Consider the following 24,144-nt stretch of genomic DNA (forward strand, 5'->3'; position numbering starts at 1 on the left):
AGTTGGCTATCTCAGTCATCGCCGTCAGTGTTAGACGGCTCGTGTTATGTATAGGCTAGGCTGAGCTACAGTGGAGAGTGTGTGGATGAGACCCATGGAAGTTGTTAATAAAGAAAGTGCCTCCTAGAAACTCTGTCTCTGAATAGTTGACACGACACATTGCAAAGGTAGTTTCGCATCCCACGTGTATCTCAATCTATGTCTGTCCTCTTATTTAGTTCCTTGCCCAAGGACAGGTTCATGGCTCAAGCTCCCTCTCTTCTATCTGATTCCGCCCACCCTCTCCACCTCACCACACCATGCTCCTGTTCAGGAGCCATAACCAGGGAAAGACAGCTGAAGTGGTTTCCCCTTCCCACCCTCAACGGTGGTGTTTAGATGACACCACAATCACCGAACACAGATGAATGCCGTAAAACAGTAAACCTTCACTAGCGATCACTGAGCACCGTAATGATGCATCAATTGATCTATAAAAATCTATAATTATGCTTACGATTAATGTATACAATTGTGCGCATGATAATAACTCACAGTGTATGAACATTAAACATCGATGTCACATTGGGTGAATGGAATTGTGACAATGTATTAAGTACCTGGGAGAATGGAGCATGGAGAGGGTGGGTGGAGGGTTTGAATGATTTACATTCCAGGCGACTGCACGGCGCTTCAAACACATCGACAATGTCGTCTGCACAAACACTCGCAATAACATGGACAGCGAGGGCTCATTCAGATTGAACGTTCTTTGGCCTTGCCTCGCGTAACAAAGCAGGTAGCTCATTTCTCAGACATTTCCTTTTCATTTTACTAAAGGGTATCGCTTCAATGCAGCTGTCGCTTTAGACAGTGCGATGGCAAAGCTACTTAGCGCAGTGTGGAGAGTGTATTCAATCTGACAGAAGGTTGTCTGTCGATGCTCATCCATAAAAGGGGTTGCTTTGCCGGATAAACTTTCGCGGTGCGGATTCGTGGATTTCAGACAAATTCTCAAAACAAAGCCTTGACAGACCTGGTTTTCACCTGAGGACGGCTGCTTGCGTTGTGGCCGAAACGTCGTGAGAATTGTTTTATTATGTTTTCGTTTTATTATTTTATTACTTCCCTTCTACGTGACTTTACCGAAAGAACCAAGAAGATCAATCCCTGCAGTCACGAAAGCTTTAAATCGAAACAAAGCAGAAACGTTTTGGTATCTGAATTGCGTGGAGTTTGGCTGTTAGTCATGCCGTGCGGAGAAAATGCACTGACACGAGGAGGAATAAGAAGTACGCACCCATGGCACACCCCACAACCTCCACAACCTCCACGGCGCTCACTTTGTCTTCACCATCTGCTGCTGTGCGTGGTCTCGCACAGAGAAGGTGGGAGGGGGCTTCAGGGGGAGGCGAAAAGGCCTAACACCTGCATCCGTGACGTAAATGCGAGACGAGAGCTGTGGTGTGACCGTGTCGCCTTGGGTGCAGGGGGGGGGACTTAAATAGACGCTGGCCCGGGGGGGGGGGGGGGTATTGGCTGTGATGCCACGTGTCCGCTGCTAAGTTGGATGTAAAAAAAGACCAAGGGGGAAAAAAACAAATCAGGCCAGCTCGCTTGAATATCAAAACCGGTGGCTTTGTGTTCGTGGTATTTCCGCAGCGGTGAGGATTATATGCCAAGCCCTCAATTATCCATTTTAATATCTGAGTGATTGACGTTTTATATTGAATAATAAATAGGTTATTGAATGCATACATTCATTCACGTACCACTCGAAAAATTAATGTGACCCGAGTGGCATAGTTGGTTTGACAACTTGGCTCACAATTGAGTTGGTGGCAAGTTTAACTCTTAATTAGGGATCGACTCAGCCAATTATTTTTTTCATGAGGATACTGAACCTGTCATGATAAAATGGCATTCTAGATTTGAAGTTTTCGTGGCTGCAGGGATCAATACGCTTTGGTAGATATAAAATAAAATTAATTAAATCACGACGTTTCGGGCGCAAAACGTCGTGATTTAAAAAAAACGTGATTTAATTTATTTTATTTTATACCTACGTGACTTTACCGAAAGAACCAAGAAGTATACAATGGCATTGTCACCACTTGCTTTTGTGGAATTTCAGCGTTGGACAGAATTTCCCGGTAAATATGAGGGGAGATGGTCCCAAGCAGCTAACGATGTCAGGACGCACGCCCCACTCACAAAGTCAACCAATCAGGCTCCATCAGTCGCATAAAAACACATATACAGGAACAAAAAAACTCAACACATTCGTCAAAAACACTGTCTTATATATAAGTAAAAATGGGTGATGTTTCTAGAGACAACTCCCTTATCCAATCTACTTCTCTCGCCTCTCTATGTGCTGTGAAGATTAATTGTCCGAAATGTTACCTATTGAATAGAGTATGTACTCTTTCTTTTTAAGGCCACATTGTTATTCACGAATTTGTGGAGTGCTTTTATTATTTGCAATTTGTGCACCACTGCCAACACCGCAGCATCGCCAAATAATGTGCTTACATTTGAATCCATGCATACTGTATGCTAATGCATCTGGGTGCGTTCTGTCCACCATTGTGGTGTAGAATTGTCGTATCCAGACACAGATAGCTTAGCGTTCCTGTAAAACGATTATGATGGCAATGATTGGAATTATAATGATTGTTGGTGATGATAACAGATAAAGATGATGACTATGATCTAGATTTGAAGTTTTCGTGACTGCAGGCAACCATACTCTTTGGTTCTTTCGGTAAAGTCACGTAGGTATAAAATAAAATAAATGTAATCACTGATTTAATTAATACAATAAAATCAATAAAATCACTGATTTTATTTATTTTATTTTATACCAACGTGACTAAATTAAATCACTGATTAAATTTATTTTATTTTATTAATTAAATCAGTGATAAAATAAATTTTATTTTATTAATTAAATCTGTGATTTTATTTATGGCTGATTATGATGATGACAATGTTGGTAGTGATAAGAAAGAAGATGACCACGACAATGATGGCAACAGGAATGGCGGTTATGACATTGATGATGTTGATGATGATAAAGTTCAAGATGATGATATTTATGGCGAATCTCTGGACGATATTCATACTGATGATAATGGTGCTAATGACGATAATGATGATGACGCTGCTGCAGTTGATGGTCCACCAACCCTAAATCCACGAAAGCAGTGGTGCCCCGGGGAAAAAGACACCTTAGAATCAGATTTTTATTTTATATATATGTACTGGAGAAATCCGATCAGCCATGAACCTCTTTTTCACAGATGTCCAGTCGCGGCGGGTCAGAACGTTAACAATAAAACAGTACAAAAAACATGATAGGAGTGCAAAGTCTAGGAAAGGTAAACAAATCACGAAAAAAAGGGACAATTTGTTATCTTACCAGATAAGGCCCACTGAGCAATTAGTCTATTTTTCAGAAGGGACATGGCCAGAAATGATAGCTCCAAAGTGATTTATCGCGTGGGAATTTATAGCAGCCAAATCACCTAGATAAATCAAGTTTTCAAGTTTCATTTATTAGGTATAGCCCTGTGAGCCACTCGGCTCTTGAATCGGGTGCAACTGCAACAAACAAAAAAACAAAAACATGAACAAGAAAACATCTTAAAGTGACTATGTGTAAACAGAAAATCCAAGAGAAGACAGCAAAATATTGCAGAAAAGCACCGTACACCAACGCTGTGTGCTAAAATAATCTGGCCCTGCTCCACATATCTACAGACACAGGCACAAATGTCAACGGCAAAGATCAAAAGACGAAGCCAGCCCACCTTCATTGCCTTGATTGCTGATGGCGTGAGCAGTAGCCAGCAATCAAACCCAACCAAGCTGGCGGGCTTTGTGGCGCAGTGCTCACTCACAGCATTTGCCCCAACAGTTTACGCAGTCTACACGGGTGGTTTTTCTCTTTGTCCATATGCGTGTGGGTATCTGCGAATTTGTGTCTGTGTGTCTGTATGTAAATGGGAGCGGTAATGTAGCTGTTAGCATGCTGCGCTACCAACCCGGCAAGCTGGGTTCGATTCTCGATCATTTCCAAAGCCAGTGACGATTATCTGAACCGGTCCTTGGCCTCACCTAGGTCGAATCAGCCTCAAATACGTATCTGGTGAGACAAAGGCGGTCGGGCGTGGTGCTGGGCACCCACCCCCTCGTGTGCCTTGCCGGCCTTCATAGGTACTCGCTAACAGCACTTGCCCCAACATTCTGTTCAGGCTATACGGGGGATCTTTGTCTTGTATGTAAATTTGAATTGTATGTGTGCGTGCTGTGTGTGTGTGTGTAATGTGGGTAGCACAGTGGTGCATGGCACTGTGCTACAAACCTGGCTACTTGAGTTTGATTTCTGGCCATGGCTATCCCCAATTGGCTGGTGATTTGTGAACCTGCCCAGCCAGAGCTTCTGAGCCTCAATTGGGTTCAGTGGCGCTTGTAATCCATAACTTTGCAGGTGATATTATGTGGATCCTAGATTTGAAGCTTTCGTGACTGCAAGGATTCATACTCTTAGGTTTTTTCGGTAAAGTCACGTAGGTAAAAATAAATAATAAAAATAAAAATAATAGAAATAATAATCATCACGGTTGAAGTTATGTACAAACACAGACATAACTTCAACCGTGATGATGGGTATAAACTGAGTAATCATTGGAAAGATGCTATTAACCATACAAAAAAGATTTAACTACACATATTTGGACCATCTTATTTGACAGGTACTATTCTACCTTACCGAGTGTTGACATCCCCAGCGTTTAACAATACTCTCCTTTTTGTATTTGGATTGTCAACCAACACTGGGTAAAACGACAACTTGTACACCTGTTGTTCTCTTTCAGCCCCGCCCACCCCCCAACACGTTCCATTCATTGGCTACCACATTCAGATAAGCCCCTCCCCCCTCCTCCCCTTAACTTGTATTTAAGAACTTGTCTCTTGGAATTTTGCCTCACTTGATACAGTAAATTTAGCTGTGACGGTCCCACCTGATGACGGAGACTTGTGTTGCCTCCGAAACGTCGTGATTTATAATTTTATTTCTATTATTATTTCTATAATTTTGTATTATTTTTTATTTTTACCTACGTGACTTTACCGAAAAAACCTAAGGGTATTATGTGGATCATATATGAAATTCCCAAACACCGCTGGGCCATGACATAGCGAGCAGTTACAGGAAGAGGATTCTTGTTTCTACCTCTGTGGACATTTCCGTGTTATCCCCGTATATGTGTGTATCTTCTCTGGATGGTTCGATTTCCTTCCATGTACAAGGAACACTCTGCCTCTTCGTGCCATCTTCATCTTTGTTATCGTCATCATCAGAAGTCACAGAAACAATACCAGCAGCAACTGCAGCAAAATCGCAATCATCATGATCATCCTCTTCATCGATTTAGTCAAAATCCACATTAACCTCATTGTTATCGACAGCATCATGATCCCAGTCATCATCACAATAATAAACATCATTAAATACATAATATTATATATATTATTGTCATTCTGGTGACTCAGGTCACTCTTGCAAATGAGGCGATCCTAATTTCGTGAGGTCTCGTCTGGTTGAACAAAATAAAATGGAACTTAGTCTTTGTCTGTGTTGTGCCCGTCATCGTTGCCATCACCATCGTTAACATTACCGAAATCATCCTAGTCTTCATAATCTTTGGTTAGAGCTGAGTAGGACACGATCGGCAGTGGAGTGTGTGGCTGAATCAACTCCTTGATGTATGGTGAAGCAAGTCCATTTAAGCCTTGAACACAAGTAGATACATCTTAAAGTCTGGGTTTGCGTATTGTCAAATATCATCACATTCCCATACGCTTGCCACCTGTCTTTGTTGTCAGTTGAGTAACAATACGCCACTGAGTACAATGCATTGACGCGTATTTCTACCGTCTCCCTATATTCATGTATTCAGAGGTGGCAACCATAGACTCCCACATGCAAAGGACAGTTAAGCTGTGTTACAACAGGTGGAATTAATTGGTGTGCATCTTCTTCAGTGCTGTGTTACCTCCTCTAATGCATCAGTTGTCACTTGGTACTGATGCTTCTGCTCATATGAATTTTTTTTTATCAAGGATTGGCCAAACATTCCTAGCAATACTTTACCTGAATTAGTGGTTCGAGCCTCAGTTGACATATTATTGAGTAACTAAGGATATAATTTCATAAACACTTGAACGCAACATAACAGATGTGTCAAAGTTGCAATGGGAATAAATTAAACTACTTTGCGATGTGCAAAATTGATTTATAAACAACGCTTAGTTATGGGGTTTAATAACGTGACATTAAAGTGGAGAATTATGCCTGCCCTAATGAATTAACATTATTTTATTGCAATGTTTCTCGCTTGAGATGCATGCTCCATGACACGATGTAAATCCCTGATTTATGCTCGTAATTTGGCATTATGCCCCGAAGCCCTTTGCAATTTTAAAAATCATCCTTCAATGTCTTTGCAGCCCACATTGCATCTCCCACCTTAGGCCCTGACTTAACCCATATACTTTTCACAGCATCTCATGAAACTCGTAGGGAAAGTATCCAGTTCTGAAATGTTTAACTTTTTTATTCAATATTAGGGAAAATACAGTTTTGTTTTCTTTTGCAGTGAGATCATCTACTCTGCGCAAAGAAACAGCCTGTATGATCATACTACCCAGAATGCACCTGATCTCGTCATATCTCAAAAGCTAAGTGAGGTCGAACCTGCACAGTGATTGGATGGGAAACCACCATGCCAAATAAGTATATTGAGATTGGTCATAGACACGTAAATGCTTTGAATACAAATGTTAGTGAGACCAACTGAGTCACAGACGTTGTTCCTTTTAGAGGCACATTTATTGTAACACCGTAACACAAAGGGGTAACGGCCCCTTTACCCGATACAGCCGAGGGTGGTGACCACCCAGTTAACTACGCTATACAGATGGGTTACTGCTACGAAGCGTCGGACCCTCACTTTGGTCTCCGACCACGTGGTTGCCTCGTAAGACGAAGAGCTTCCAACTTGAGGCGTAGAGCTTCCCTCTTGTAGGTGTTGAGCTTCCAGCTTGTAGAATGCAGCGACCCCGGTCCCTCTCACGGACCCGCCTTATATCCCACTACGGTCGGGGGCCCCGCCCGCCTTCTCGAGCATTCTCGTTCCCTCTCGATCCTTCTCAAGAGCTCTCCCCGGACACGTGATCACCCACTAGCCCCCCCACCTGGGGCCCCCTGTGTGGACACTCCGGATCACGTGTCTACGGGGTCAACCAGAGTGCCATGGCCCGGGGCAACCCTGCCCCTGGGCTGACACTCACCCCCTCCTCCTTGTGGGAGCCCCCACCACACACTGTGTGTGGTGCCCACACTATCCCAGTGCTGACAAAGCCCCGCTAGGGCTGGTATTACACAAAGCCACCCACACTGTGCTGTCCACGATGTCGGAACATTGAACGGCACGGCCCTTCTGGGCCGGCACCATATTGTTTCATCTATTAATTTTCACCTCCATCTGTGGGGATATTATAAATGGTTCATCTTTATTCTAGTTCTGAATAGATATGCATTCTGTTTTTGTGTGTATCGTGCTCAGGTTCTGCTATCATATGGTCTTGCTGTGCAGCTCAAAAAGCTAAGGCTTTGCTGGATATTGGCTGTGTTAATGGAGTGACAGAACCCACGTGTTCATCAATTTACACATCCAACCATTCAGTGCAACGTGATGGCAAACGTGTGTACTATCCACATTGTGGGTTTTATGGCACGGTGTTTCCCCATGTGGTCGTTATGAAATGGTAGTAACATCAACAATTCTGTTAAACTTAAGATATTATAACAATGATTTCACGTGTGTTTATGTTTGCCTTTGAGCGTGTGTGGAAACTGATGCAGTCATTATCTCTCTGAACTTAGAAATTTGAGTTAGACTCCTGGCCATGGCTAACATCAGTCACCAGTGATATCTGAACAGGTCCTGGACCTCACCTGGGTTCACTCATCCTTAAATGGGTACCTTTTTACTTCATGTGAACATCAGCACTGTGGAGACAAAGATGACCAGGTGTGGTGTTGACCGCACCACCCCTCTTTGTAACACACAGGCTTTAATAGGTGCTGCTTAGAGATTTTTGCCCCAACAGTAAAGTGCAAGTTTATTTTGTTTAACCACAAAATCAAAATCCCAGGATAGCCTCATTTGCAAAAATGATCTGGGGCATTAGTCTGCAAGTAGGAGGTGTTGATGACTATGTATAATCCCACATTTGGACCCTGAGGATAGCACGTAATTGCCTACTCTTGATAATGAGGTCATCGGGATATTTAACGTCCACTACGAGTAAAGCATTATCCTCACCGTTATTACACCCACATTAGTGATCAGGACGGCCTCTGGATTCAAACCGTGCAACAATCGGTGAACACGCTACCGCTAGCCCATGTCACCACCCAATCTATGTAGGCTATATGAGGGGGTGTTTGTAATTTATATGTGTGTGTCTGCATATTCATTCCAATACCCTAGTCTGATATGTATGCAGGGGCTATTTTCATTCAACTTACACTGGGCTGGGACCTCTACACATCTATTCTCGTGCTGCTGGGTATCACCGCTCTCTACACAATCACAGGTGGGATCCATTGTGCACGATTCGCGATCAGTTCCATCTATATTTAGCTAGCCTCGAGTCATGTTCCCTTTGACAAATCGCATAGGTGCTTAGGTCAGGCACATGTCTGCGTAAGCTATTGCAGCTACAATCCCAATACGGATGAGAAAGTTTGACTTCTTCACTTTCAGTTTCAATCACAAACATACCAATGAAGGATAGAACCAAATACTCAACACTTTAAGCATGCTGGGTTGTTTGTGGACGAAAGCGATTGCTAAATCTGTCATGACTGTTTTTGATCAAATTCACTCCTGGAGTCAATGTTGCAGGAATATGGATGCAATCCTGGTGCGTTCGGTGTTACTCAGATGGGCATGCCACCTGAATTTTCGACGAAAATCAACAAGTAAATGATTTTGGTTACAATAAATAGATACAACCTGCTGAAAAAACCCCCACTCTATATCAATAGCTTCACCTTATTGAAAAAACACGAAAAAATATATAATCATGATTTCAAGTTGCTTTGAATGACCCATCATAAACCCTTGAATTGACATTGGTTTATCATATCATGGTTTTGCGACAGAAAATGCTCAATCGCAACATCTTTATGGCAGTTCAGGTAGAAATACTCATTCTGAGAATGAATGTATCTAAAGTTTAGTGTTAATAATGCGTATGGGTGAGATTCACAACGAAACAGTGGAGAGACTAGCAAGTTTGTTCTGTGCCAAAAATCCGACGAAGCAACCCATTTTCTCACGTGGGAATCTGAACCATATTCTTATTGAGGGCTAAAAATTACTTCAAATACTTTTGGAGGGCCACACATGAACACACACCTCAGTCACGTGTAATGACAAAAGTGAGTTAGCATGTTGTAATTATAAGCACAATGTTGCCAGGTTGAAAATATTCCCCCTCTAGTACCCGATTAGTGGGATTAAAATTTTGGCAGTGACGGATCTTGGAGGTCGTATGTCTGCTGTGCAGCAACTGTGGGATCTAGCAGAAGATAAAAAGCATTGGCGACGTGTGGTGACATTCACAACATTGGCCATTATGATATCTCAATATTGAGTGATGAATACATATTGTTTGTGGTCTGTTACTAAGTGGTAAACCTCATGCAGCAGTGCACCATATGGCTAGATGTGGCCTGCGGCTGTATGCTGTAATCTGGTCATAATCCATCCAAACGTTTTCAAGGTATTAATACAAAAATGTGGAGTTGACGCGACCAGTCCCTATGCCAGTGTTGGTCTTTCTGTTGCAGAAATCAGGTTTTCATTTGCCGAGTTTAAAATGGTGTTTTTTTCTGTTGTAAATTACTTTTATGATAGGGTAATGTGCCATCCCCATTTATAACAATAATAATTATCGTAATTTATACAATATATCATCACTGATTGTGAAGACGCTTTAAGAATGGCTCTGCCATGAAATATTTGGTCAGTTTGTTAATTAATTTTGTTTTGAATGTGGGGTGTTTGCATTGGGTTGCCAGTGAAAAGCCACTCATACATAGGGTTAACAATAAAATATTCAGGCAGTTTGGCATCCTGCTTTCTGTACTGCCACGCACTGGCCACCCTTGTAACCCAGCAAGACTGGGAATTGCATTCACACAATGATCTCCACAAATCTCACCTCCAAAGTGCTGGATAACAGATGTGTGCCACCACACCTATTCATTATGATTAAGAGTAAAAAAATGTTATTTTTCCAGGGGGACTGAAGGCCGTGATCTACACAGACACCTTCCAGCTGGTCATCATGCTCGTGGGCAGCTTTGTCCTCATGATCCTCAGTAAGCTGCCCTCTAAACCACAGACTTCATGCAGACATTTTGTCTGAATTTTCTAAAAAAATCCGCAATGTGTCTCACGCTTGGTACTTTCGAATCAAAATATGTATGGACTATTTATAACCTATAGGCATATTAAGGATCCATTTATTTAGCAAATTAAATCAATTCTGATATTCACAATAATGAATCTATTTGGCCGTAAGAATCCAACCCTAAACCATTTAGCCAGTGGCATACCCATGGTTGGCACGGGCTCTGGGACGAGGAAGGAAATAGGCCCTCCGATCCCATTACTCTCCCCACCTCCTCCAACCACCTTTGCAGCTCAGCATTTGGGGCCCTCCATCCCATGCATCCCAATGCAGCTGCAGAGCCTGCACACTCATTAACTACACCACGACAACCCACCCCATAACCCGGCTGCGCTGCCACAGGTTTCATGAAGGTGGGCAGCTTTGAGGAGCTGCAACTCCGCTACTCTAGGGCCATGCCAAACGTCACGCTCGCAGGGAACACGACCTGTGGAACCCCGCGGTCCGACGCCTTCCACATCTTCCGCGACGCCACCCATGGAGACTATCCCTGGCCTGGTGTAGTGTTGGGCATCCCCATCCTCTCTGCCTGGTACTTCTGCACTGACCAGGTGCTGAGTGCGAGATTCTGTTGAACACGTCAAAATGCTAATGCAAGATTTCTTACCCACACCGGTAAACGTGACATAAGCACTCCGATCTTCAGAGCCGTCCACTGACTCTTTTGCCCTCATTGCCTTCAAGATCATCATGGACATGCCCCTGCCCTTTCTTTTCCCTCTCATCTCACCCCACTCCACTTGACGTGCTCACCACTCCCGCAACAGAGGTGTTCTGTCGGAGGATCTTCACTTTGGTGGGAGGTTGCGTTGCTTCTTCTCCTCTGATGCCCATGTTGTCTGGCACTCCCTGCCACGGGATATCCAAGCTGTCCATTCCTTGCCCCTCTTCCAACTCCAAGTTCATGATCATGACTGTCTCCACTGTTAAAAAGTAAATCAGAATCTCCTTTTTCCCAGATGATGAACGTATCACTATTTTGTGCATTGCCTTAAGATGTGTTTATATATATATAGATGCTATATACATCCAAATTGTATTGGAATATACATTCTGTCCAGTCAAAAAGATAATTGAAGGATTTTATACAAATTGAAGGGAGGATATGAAGTGTGCTTTGTACAGAAAATTACCTGAAATTATTATTAAGTTCTCCGCATTTGTTGCGTACACACAGTGATTCAGGGCAGCAATTGCGCAAGCAAGGGCTGTCATTAAGAGTTTGTCACCTTGTGATTTGTCGTGGAGAAAGAGCAACGACTGTGACATCGGACGACGTGTTTTAAGGGCAAGTTGCCCTCGAATACTCCACAACGAGTCCACGTTACAATGTGCCTTGCACAGAAAATGCAGTGCGTAGCATCACTTTGAAATGAGCTAAAGATCACTTTGTAAGGAGTTGTTTTTTAAGATATTGAGAACTTGAAAGCAAATGCGATGACGCAACTGAGAGACACTCCGGTCGAAAATGTCTAGGTCTGCTTTCAGAAGCCATGTGATCTCTGGCAGGAATGTATTAGGGCTGTGGAAGGACGCTATTATGAAAGAGACCCACATTATAACTTCCTCGAATGCTTAACTGGAGCTCCTTGTGTACTAGATAAAGTGCATCGACCAGTTCATCATCAACAACTATTCTCTATCCACTGCTGGATGAAGGCCTCTGAGTGTAGTTGCCATCCCCCATGGTTATACGATTCCACACTCATCTTACTACTGCACACGAACGGGTCGAATCTCTCCGTCTCCAGATTGGTTATCTGCTCTGGTATAGTATGTGGTTTGGCTGCAGTCAGCCATGTAAAGCTCTCTGAACCCTGTTTTTTTGTGGGTCTCCAGGTTCTGGTGCAGAGGTCAATTTCAGCCAAGAACCTCACGCACGCCAAAGGCGGGTCGGTGCTGGCGGCCTACTGCAAGATCCTGCCTCTCTTCCTCCTCATCTTACCAGGAATGATCAGCCGTGTGCTTTTCACAGGTGCCACTGCAGTCTTGATACGAGTTGATCAAGTGTTATTTACTTTATATATCCATATTATAAAATATCCAGACAGACAAAAGCTGAGGTGACATTAATTCCTTTATTATTATAGAGGTATTGATGTAGTAAAAAAGTCAAACATCTCCCTGCTTCAACAATGGGTGGTGGTCATCTTCGTTCGCAGCCTTAAGGCAGTAATGGAAATTCCACATACCTATGGCAGGCATTGGACCATCACTGTTAACTTCCAATAAAGTGGCACTTATATTATTGACTCCACAAAGATGAGTTTGCCTTTGAACCAGGATATGAACTCACGTTTTTCTCATTGTGAGGTGACCACTCTAGCCATAGCACCACCAAACTAAATATGGAATGGCATAAATGAATCACAATGAGTGGTATCATGGTTGCGAAGCGTGCTTCTTCATGAACCTGGGCTCGGAATTTGACTCCAGTCTATAGTCTATTTCCTTATTTGGAACCTTACTAACGTGTGTAGTCAAAGATGATCGCGCTCAGGATGGTCTGGTAACAATAAAACTCTTTCATAATAATGAAAACGGGAACAACCACAAACACAGCTTACTGCAACCCATGCCAGAGCTCCGCCATCGCTGTCCAAAACGGAGGGAAGAAAATGGTTCCGCCCCTTTTACCATGACGACCAAATGTAAGTTGTCTACACACCCATGAAAGACATCAATGGCGAGTTATACTGGTAGCAACGAAGTGGACCAGCCTCCAATAGATTATATCGTCCGTCCGTCCGTCTGACCGTCCGTCCAACCGTGTAGCAACATCGCCCCCTACTGCAAACACTTGGCATGACCCTACAAAAACCTTTAAACTCAGTGACGCTTTCCTGGCTAAACAAGTGTAACATTCCCTTATCATTCCCTCAGATAGCTTTTAATTAAAACATTTACATTAATGAGGCTTTCCTGGCTAAACAAGTGTAACATTCCCTTATAATTCCCTGAGATAGCTTTTTATTAAAACTTTAAAATTCAAATTTTACTCACAGCGCCCTAAAGCCTACAGTTAGGCCTAAAGCCTCGAACTACGCCTATCACTCTCCCTTCGTATCGTACCCCCGCGTGTGTGCAAGGGAGTTAATGTTTAACAATGTTGCATTCCTTGATGCTTTTAAATAGAAACATTTAAATTTAAAGCTTTTACATAAATAATAAAAACATTTAATTTTAAAATTAACTCACGGCGGCCTAAAGCCTACAGCTAGGCCTAAAGCCTAGAACTAGGCCTCAACCTCTCCCTTCGTATCGTACCCCCGCGTGTGTGAAAGGGAGTTAATGTTTTACAATGTTACATTCCCTGATGTTTTTAAATAGAAACATTTACATTTAAAGCTTTTACATAAATAATTAAACATTTAAATTACAAATTAACTCACAGCGGCCTAACGCCTACAGCTAGGCCTAAAGCCTAGAACTAGGCCTCACACTCTCCCTTCGTATCGTCCGATTCGGTGTAGCAACATCGCCCCCTACTGCAAATACTTGGCAGGACCCTACAAAAATCTTTAGACTCAGTGGGGCTTTCCTGGCTAAACAAGTGTAATAATACATTATGTTTATATTCTTTGGTTATTCGTTCCTACCAGCCCACCCCACAGGGTCCTGTTATATATTAAAAGACCCACAACACAGTACCCCCATTTTGCCAACCCACTCTGCCCAGAGTGACAAAGTATAGTCACACAGCCCCCGTGGCTGACACAGCGTGAGAGTCTTTCATCCAGCAGTAGTTTAACAATAGGCAATTATTTGCTTTAGGTGGCATGCATATGCACACCATACTGTACATCAAAATTAACTAATTACTCCAATGAATTATTCTCAGCCTCGTGTGCATTATTTGGACCAGTTTACAAAAACCATAACATATATATGGCATGCACATTTCTATTATTTAGCTACATAACGGAAGTGCAATATGCATCTATTTGTTACCTAATTGGTTTCTATTAAACTGCATTAACATAGCTGAGGCCATGGCATCCATTAGTGGCCTCATAACATATTCATATATTTTCTAACACATACACCGTTGAAAGCAATAGCTGCAAGAGGGAACTGACAATATATACATATATTGTGGGTTCTACAGAGGCACACACTTGACTTGGAGGCAACGCGTTTATTATAACACCCCAACAGGGTTTCTACATAAACGTACATAGTTACCCAATAGGGTAACTACATAAACGGATCAGGTCAGCAACACACTGCCTGATCCACGATGCCGAGCGTAACGACCGAAGACCGAAGACTGAAGAGACGTAGCACCGAGGGTTCCATTCCAGCAGACAGCCGCGATTGCTCTCGGGACCTCCCTTTTATGCTCCCGAGCATGGCCTCACTCCGCCTTCGGCCGGCCATGTTCCATTCTGGATTTCACCAGAAGGTTCTCGACCAAGCATCACATGACCCTGAAGCCACCCTTTGGGCCCCCTCGCTACCCTGTCCCAGTCACGTGCCCTCTGGGGTTCACCCAGACTGTCACGTCCTTACTTGCCCTCTCTCTGACCGTCACCAGAACCATGTCCCCGAGGGCCCGCTTCCATGCCATACCTACTCTGGTGCCAGAGAGAGGCTCAAGACGTACAGTTCCACTCTTGTGACAGTAGCTAGGGCTAAACGCCATAGTGACTCCTTTTAAGTCACTACACATATATGGCCAGGTGGTGTTGCTGTTAGAGCTCTCAACTGCCATTGATAACCAACTCAGCCTACTATCCCTCCAGAGTTGTTAACATGAATACCACTCTGTGGGATGTCAATAGTGATTATCCGATGGAGGTCCTTGCCGCTGCTGTAGAACTGTGCCATCTTAATTACTGTCTCAGGTCTCAATGGGGATGTGTCTTCCTCCACTTTAGTTTGAGTCAGGTGCTACTGATCCTAGAAAGCCACAAATACAAAACTATACAATTCTCCCGTTTAGTCTTGTTGCCTATGGAGCCAAGTGTGGCTAGCGTGTATTAAGGCCAGCATGGCAAAAGAGTGGGTGGTGTGGCCAGCACCTAACAAGGTACTTATTTAACACGTAGGCTTTTGCGACCAATATTATTCATAATAAAGGTTTTTGGGTTAGATCGCGTTATTTATAAATGTGTCGCAACCCTCCACCACCCGACACGGCCAATCAGTAAAAAATGTGTCATGTTCACAAAAGACAAATAGTTCACTACTTTAGCCCAACGGTGTGTTGAAGAGTGAATCCACAACATTTACAAAAATGTTAAATGTTGTGGATTCACACTATAAATAACGCGATCTAACCCAAAAACCTTTATTATGAAGGTACTTATTGTAGTCCAAATCAATTTACAAGACATCCAGGACAAATTAAGATATAATTTGCGAATGATGTGCATGGCCACGTAGCCACGTGAGGATTCTGAGATCATAGTGCATTGAGTGAACTCTGTGTTGTTATTACTCCCCACATACTTACACTTAAATAAATAAAAAATCATGAACATCATCAGCCATGATTTATTTACTGCTGGATATATTTATCTTTGCAATTTTCCATTTTAGCTCCTGCAGCGCACCAACTGAAACCATTGTTCCATCTTAACGATTTAAATAATCTTCGACGTGAATTATCCTTGAGCTGCCACTAGGTTATAAGTCTCAACCACCGGCTATTAAAGCATCAAGAGGCACACCGAAAAACAAAGAGGAAGGCAATGACCAAAGCATGTACAAAGTTAAATACTATGATGTTAACTGTTAAGAAGCGTAATACGTGGGAATGGACAGGGCATCTCGCTGGAAGGGTTGATCGCCGATAGTATAAACTCAACTTTAGATTTTACCAGGTAAGGTCCACTGAGCTATATCGTTTATTTAGAAGTGACCTGGTCACAAATGATAGCTCAACGAAGTGGTTTATCATATGGAAATTCCTCGCAGCCAAATACTATAAATGCATGTTGCGAAATATGGAGGGAAACCCCAAAGGACCCAGAGAAAATACCTGCAACCGCAGGGAGAACGTGCAAACTCCAAATATACAGGCGTCGGGATTGGGATCGAACCCATGACTCCTGTTTACCCGGTGAGATAGTTAAAATATCTCCACCGTGGCACCCCTAAAATATGCCTCGTGTTACTTTATTCATGCAATCTCAATGTAGCCATTTCATATTTTTTCACATTACATCTAAAAATACATATATATTATTTCGGCCACGGTTTGCAAAAGCTTGGATGATCGCATCAATTTTCGCTGAGTCAAATGCCTTTTGATAAGTCTACAAAGGCTAGGCATAATGGCACTTTATATTCATCAATCTTCACCAGAGTCTGATTGATAGCTCGCGTGTGGCCAATGTTAGAGATATCTGCTGCAGGGTGCATATCATTTGGATGATCATCCACTTTTATGATATGAATATATATTTTTTAATGTAATAAGATATCATAATATGAATGAACACGACATTTACGTTAACTTGTGCAGTTTTATATAAATTAATTAAAAATGCATTTACAAAATGTTAATATAACCACTTTAATACGTGCATATTTGAAGCAAAAAGATCGTACAGATGCACGTGTAACAGAATGAGTAGACACAAATGAACGGACATATTAACCATCTCAGATGTTATTCTATTATATGAATTAAATTCCCACTGGTGTATGAGCGTCGCACCATGAGATGGAGAAGTATCCATGTCTAAGTCTCACAGTGAGCATTGTTCCTCTCTTTGAAACACGACATCACGTAACTACTTGTGAAGTAAATAGACTTCGTATTGACACCATGCAGTACCCACTTTCATATGTCCTGCCAAACCTGTTCCTCCTCATGACAAACCAAAAACGATTCGTCCTCAGAGCTGAAATGTGGTTATTTAACTGACACACTGACTGTAATGGGATGAGTCATTGGTGACTGGACCGAGATCAACTTGATTCTTCTGACAACCCAGTTCAATCATAGGTGGCTGACACCTGGATGAGAACTCAGGTTCTCAGAGATGTTGGCTTAGCACCGTGCAATTTCCCCGCACATTGGCTTGTAAATGCACACGCATTAAAAAATATCTCTAGCAAGCAATAACGTTTTTTTCTTCTTTACATTTTGTCCGGTGAAAAGGAATTTCAAAACAGCACACTCTTTATTCAACAAATTTTTCATGGAAACATGTTATTAGAAGCAGCTTCTCTTCTCTTTGTCCATCCATGGAGGTCTGGAATAGATTTTTTAAGTGACCGAAATGTCAAGCAATTGCGAGGGGCCACCTGCCACGCAATCTGGTTCATTCTTTGACATCCTCGTGGTGTTCTGTTTATTTTTATCAACACGTCCATCAATAATGGGCCAACAATGAAAATAAAGAAATAACCAAATGCGTATATTAAAATACAACGGATGATGTTTCAGACAATGGTCCTTCTTCTTTGTAGCAAAGAGATGCATAATGTTTCACAGCAATGGTGGATGTTCTCTTCAATAACCCGGATAAAGGCAATTGCTGCTCTGCACTATTCCTCGACTTGTCAAAAGCCTTTGATACTGTTGACCATGATGTTCTACTCACAAGACTTGGTCAACTAACAATTTCATACGGTACAATAAAATGGTTTAAGAGCCACTTCTCAAACCGTTCTCAAATGGTATATAGTGATAACATCTCGTCCATAAATATTCAAATAACAGGGTGTTCCACAAGGTTCCATGCTGGGTCCAATTCTGATCTCATTTTTTTTTTTACAATCTTGGATTAAACTTAAATCATTCAGAATGAAATATCTTTTCCGATGACACTGTCATGCTAGTATCAGATAAATCTCACAAAGAAGATAAACATAATCTCCAAACACGATTTTGATTTAATTCAACATCAATTGTCACGACTAAAATTGCTACTAAATAAAAAAAATGAGATCATGGTCTTTTCCTCAAACAAAAATCCAGTTTCATTCTCTTCACCTTATTACTGATATCAAAAACAACATGATTGAACAAACGGAGTGCTTCACACACGTGGGTTTACTAATTGATTATAAACGTACATTCCAACCCCATATTGATCACATCTCGAGGAAAATTACAAATAAAATAGGATTTTTATATAAAATCAAATATTGTTTTCCCATTCAATTACGCCTGCAAATTGTCGAAGCTATCATTCATTCTACCACTGTTTGACTATGGTATTGCTGCTAACAGATGAGCTCCAAATGAATCACTAAACAAACTAAACCCACTTTATAATTCTGCTCTTTGATTTGCACTGGATGCACCATACACGTCCCACCATTGTGACCTCTACTTAAAATCCAAGCTCTCATCACTTGGTGCAAGAAGAAATCTACATTGGGCCCTGTTCATCCATAAAATCCTTTTTGGTAAATCTCCGCTATACTGAGCTAATTCATTAACCCCATTGTCAAATCCAAAAAACCTAAGACATCCATCTAATTGCCTTTTCTCTATCCCAAGAACAATAATTGGAATAGGTAACAAAGCCTTTGCCATTGCAGCACTAACGTTTTGGAACAACCTTGTTTCCTCCCTTAACATCTTCCTTCAAAAATATTTTGAAGCAGAAGATTAGTGCCGAATACAGCCGCATTCGCAAATGTGATTTGTAAATATAATCCTGAACAATATATTGAGAGTTACATTTTAATGTACAATTTTTATTGTCGGACTGTGTGTGTTGTCTTGCCTTTCCGAAGCTTTGGAATTAGTGATGCAATTTGAACGTATATTTATTTTATGTATTTTATTTAAGGGACGCCATGGTGGTGAGATGTTATTTTCATCTTCCTCGCCTGGCATGCAGGAGGTCGAGGGTTCAATCCCGATCCCGACCCTGATGCCTGCATGTTTAGAGTTTGCATGTTCTCCCCTTCGTCATGTGGATTTTCTTAATCCGGGTCCTCCGGTTTTTCCCTCCACATTTAGAAAACCACATTGAGATTAATGAGATTATTTCGGACCTATAAATGTCCAAATCATGGGCCGCTTCTGAAAAATAAGTTAATACCTCAGTGGGCTTTGCCTGGTGGAATGGGGATGGTTTAGTTTTATTTGTATGTTCTATGTTGGGTTGTTTACCTTTTTTGTACTTTGCAATACTATAATGTTGTTGTGCTGTTTGTTGTTGTAACGTTCTTACCCGCCCCTACTGGACATCCGTGGAAAATAATTTTATAGCTCATAGGATTCCTCCAGTATAAATAAATATTCTGATTCTGATTTATAGTTTTGAATTACATTTCAGTGCAGTGTTATTTGTGATTATGCACCACTGCCAAGGCAGTCTGCCAAAAAAGCGGTTTTTTTTCATTCAGTACAAATTAAGATACCTCTGCAGCAGTGTAATAGCTCAGGTGGCTCATAATGGCCGGGTAATTTTACCTCACTGTAACTATTGAGATCTTCGGTTTAAAGATGGAGTTGTTTCGTTTGGAGCTGGATTATTTGTTTCATTTTCTGTTACAACGATTGATCCTATTATGACTTTTACTTATATATTGTATTTAAGTTACGTTTAGCTATAATTTAACTCATTAGGCCTATGAGCAGCAATATACCTCAATATTTTCTGCTGCTATACAAGACCCATGTTGGTATCTCTTACTCCTACAGCTTATCCATCAGCCGCTTCAGCCTACCTAATCCTACCCTATTCCAACACACACTAGCCTAACCACCCATTGACATCCCTTTCCTACCTACATAGCCCGACCCTACCCCTATACAAACCAACCTCACCCCGAGTGCTGTTGATGATGAGCTACACCAAACCTATGACATTTGACCTTAGTAATTTTTTTTATAATTTTCACCATGCTAATCTTATGTGGTTCAAGAAAATTTTAAACTCTCTTTCACGTTCCTCAGTTGTGCTGAGTTGAGAGTTAGGAGCAGTTTCTCTAAGATAAAGAAAAACATTAATTCGGGTAATGTGTCAAAGACAAATTGAGTCTACAGGAGAGGTGGGCCTTCCTGGCATTATACAGTCACTTTAGAGTTAAACAATGATGCATTACAGATGACATCGATTTGAACTCGCGATTTTCTGATTCCCAGTTGAGATCTCGACGCGGTTTACCACACCGTCAGACACAATTAGTTGTTGAAACAAACCCATTGTTCGGAGCGGTAGATTTATCACGTCATTACAGCTTCTCGTCCACGTGTGCCGACGTGCAGAGGAGGTGGCGTGCGCGACGCGGGAGACCTGCCAGGAGGCCTGTGGGAACCCTGCCGGCTGCACCAACATTGCCTATCCCAAGCTGGTGGTGGAGCTCATGCCTCCAGGTATGTATGTGTTGAAAATTGTGCGTTGAACTTATTTCTCACCGTACATAGCCAACCATGCTAATCGGAGGTGCGGGGGAAGGACAACAAACTAAACAAAAAACTGTTCTAGAACAATTATTTTTTTCAATATGAATTATTTCAAAGTGCATATCTCCAGTGGCTTCCTAATATCGGAAGGAAGAGTGTTCCAGACGGCCGCAGATGCACGTCTGAAAGCACGTGATGCGGTAGCCACTGTCTTTGTTCGATGGCCAGCCAAAAGCCGCGGCGAGGATGACCGGAGTTCACCTGATGGTTTAAGCTCCTTGACGAGATCAATTAACCACAAGGTATTGTGGTTAATTTGTAGCAAGCACTTTGTGTGTAATGAGTACGTCCATATGTATTCGTTCGGCAACCGGAAGCCAATGCAGCTCGGCGAGCACTGGATGGACATGGCAGGTAAGTCATCCAGTCTGAATCCAAGACTGCTTTTGCAATTTAAAAACAATTATAGGTGTATTCATTACAGTTTTTCATCCTCATCATCATCACCATCATTCTCATGATCTTCCAATGGAATGCCACTCACTTGGAGATCCGTTGACTATCACTACAACGTTATCATCAACAACCATGATTAATCCGCAGCTGGATACCATTAAGATATCAGATCACCTGCTGTCCGAAACAAGGATAAATAAAATTTCAGCTGAAATAAGTGTGAAACGTTATTTGATTATAGGTGCACATTCTTTAGATGTATGTGCCGACAAATATATTGTCCTGTGAATTTCAGAACAGGGTAAGTGTACTGCTCGTGTACATATACGTGTTGTGGAAAACCCACGGCAAATAGGGGCCTCATAAGCAAACCATACACACTATTTCTATAAAAGAAAAACATAGAGGGATCCCCATTTATATTGTACCACTTTAGGTAAGCAATTATTATTGTTGAAAAAATCGTCACTGAGTCTCAAGACTCTTTTTTCAGCAGGGTCCTTCAAAGTTTTCACGGTGGCGAGGGGCAACCTTGTTATGTGTATTCCCAAAATGACCAGCATTTTTCAGCATTGGGATATTTGGCCAATACTAGTTAAACTGTGGGGGGGGGGGGGGGTTAGCTAGTAGGTTACAATATAGCATGAAACCATTTTGGAGATTATTTTGGGTATGGGGGTGGATTCAAGACAGAGGGGGCAGGTTACCAAGACGTACATTGGAGTCGCACCCAGTGCTTGATAACTGTGGGGAAGACCTACAGCAACACGACGACGATAAGATTGTAAGATCTGATGCTGCAGGGACTGACAGCAGAAAGGAAGAAAGCAACGGCGAGGTGTGGTGTTATCAATGGGCCATGGTGGCCTCTTGATATGGACCGTGAGCTCAAAATAAGGCGACACGACCGAAAGTCGGACAGCCTGTCGTTTATTAAGCCAGTGCTCAGGGCGGCATCTTGGTTCGTATCTCATTAGCCCCATTCCATGCACTGCCCTAGGCGGCAAAGCTGCGCCAGATTGGTCACAACACAGCGGTCATGGCTCTATGACTGTGCAGTGTCAAACACCGGATGTCATGATATTAATGCCTTCGCCTTAGCCTTGATAATGACAGAGGTGAAGTCATTTGTCATTCTGTCGAGGAGCGTCGCTTGAGAGTCATGGAATAAAGAAAATTATAATACCAACGACACTGTTCTGGACTTCAGCCATGATACATTTCACTATCACCTTGAATCCCATTCAGTGCGGCATGTGGTAACACACTATAAAGAAGATAAAGTGTTTCGCTGTGTGTGCTTTCTGTGTATGTGCACGTGGGGAACGAAAGTGTCGCGTTTAGCGCGCCGCGCTACGAACCGGTGTGCCGAGTTCGATTTCTGCTCACTTTCAACACCAGTGAGGATTATCTGAACCGGTCATGGGCGTCCCCTAGGTTGACTCAGTCTCAAATGAGTACCTGGTGCGGTGTGTACACATTGGGAGAGAAAGACGGCCGGGCGTGGTGTTGGCCATCCACCTCCTCGTGTGCCGTGCCGGCCTTTATAGGTGCTCGTGAACAGCACTTTCCCCAACAGCATGTTAGAGGCTATACGGGGGATCTTTTTTTTCGTGTGCACGTGCAAGCTGTACGCTTTATTGCGTGTGCATGTGTACGTATTTGTGTTCCTGTACCCTTTAGCGCAGTTGTACAGAAGAGCAATAGTGGCTGGTGCACTCATAATTTCAGCCACCTGGGTTTGATTCCTGGACATGATGACAACGGTGACAAGTCCTATCTGAACCTGTCCGAGGACTTCCATAGGTCAATTCAGCCTTGAACGAGTTGCTGGTGTGCTTTGTAAACATCAACACCAGGGAGACATGTGGCAGGGAGAGTTGCTAATCATGTCACCACCCACTCGTGTTATGCTTGGCTTAACAGATGCTCGCTCAGAGCAATTGCCCCAACAACAGCATGGCTACAAAGAGCGCCCTTTATCTTTGATGTGTGAGTATGTGTGCATGCATGGATGTCTACATCGTATAGATCAAACTGCGGTCATCCTCAGAGCGGCTTTTGGCAAACCATCAAACACAGACGGTCACCTGACCGTGCGCTTTCAGATGCGCCTCTGCGGCCGTCTGAAACGCTCTTCATTCCGATATTAGGAGGCCACTGGAGCCATGCACTTTTAAATCTAGATTGAAAACGTATTTTTCCGATGAGCGCGGTTGTCTACGTACGGTGTGAAAGAAGTTCAACATACACACGTACTTGTGCACACACACACGGCAGTGTAGCCGGTAGCGCGCTGCACTACGAACCTGGCGACCCGGGTTTGATTTCCGCTCACAGCCAACACCGGTGACGATTATCTGAACCGGTCCTGGGCCTCCCCTAGGTCGACGCAGCCTCAAATGAGTACCTGATGCGATGTGTAAACATCGCCACGAGAGAAACAAAGGCGGCCGGGCGTGGTGCTGGCCACCCACCCCCTCGTGTGCTGTGCCGGCCTTCATAGGTACTGCTCGCTAACAGCGCTTGTTCTAACAGTCTGTTACGTGCCACGCGTGGGATCGTTGTCTTGTGCACGTCTTTGCTTGCAGGGCTGAAGGGTGTCATGCTCGCGGCTATGATGGCTGCCTTAATGAGCTCGCTGACGTCCGTCTTCAACAGCAGCAGCACCATCTTCACCATGGACTTGTGGACTCGCCTACGGCCCCGCGCGAGCGAGCGAGAGCTCATGGTCGTCGGCAGGTCCTGACCGCAGTCCTCACTCGCACACACGTCGGGCTGGAGCTAAATAAGATGGTGCCATTCTATATTTTAAGTTTAACGTG

The 24,144-nt window shown here is 42.8% G+C and overlaps 1 protein-coding gene across 1 annotated transcript in view; it reads left to right on the forward strand.

Moving 5' to 3' along the window:
• The window catches only part of LOC144724546 (sodium/mannose cotransporter SLC5A10-like), a 60,513-nt gene that overhangs the window by 23,384 nt on the left and 12,985 nt on the right, over positions 1-24,144 (forward strand). Inside the window, exons 6-11 of the mRNA XM_078603785.1 lie at positions 8,547-8,652; positions 10,367-10,447; positions 10,882-11,090; positions 12,379-12,514; positions 20,726-20,833; positions 23,911-24,061. Of these exons, the coding sequence (XP_078459911.1) occupies positions 8,547-8,652; positions 10,367-10,447; positions 10,882-11,090; positions 12,379-12,514; positions 20,726-20,833; positions 23,911-24,061 (791 nt within the window). The remainder of the gene's footprint in view (positions 1-8,546; positions 8,653-10,366; positions 10,448-10,881; positions 11,091-12,378; positions 12,515-20,725; positions 20,834-23,910; positions 24,062-24,144) is intronic.

The sequence above is a fragment of the Lampetra planeri genome, chromosome 21 (genome assembly GCF_965212315.1).
Source record: "Lampetra planeri chromosome 21, kcLamPlan1.2.h2, whole genome shotgun sequence".
Taxonomy (NCBI): Eukaryota; Metazoa; Chordata; class Hyperoartia; order Petromyzontiformes; family Petromyzontidae; genus Lampetra; species Lampetra planeri.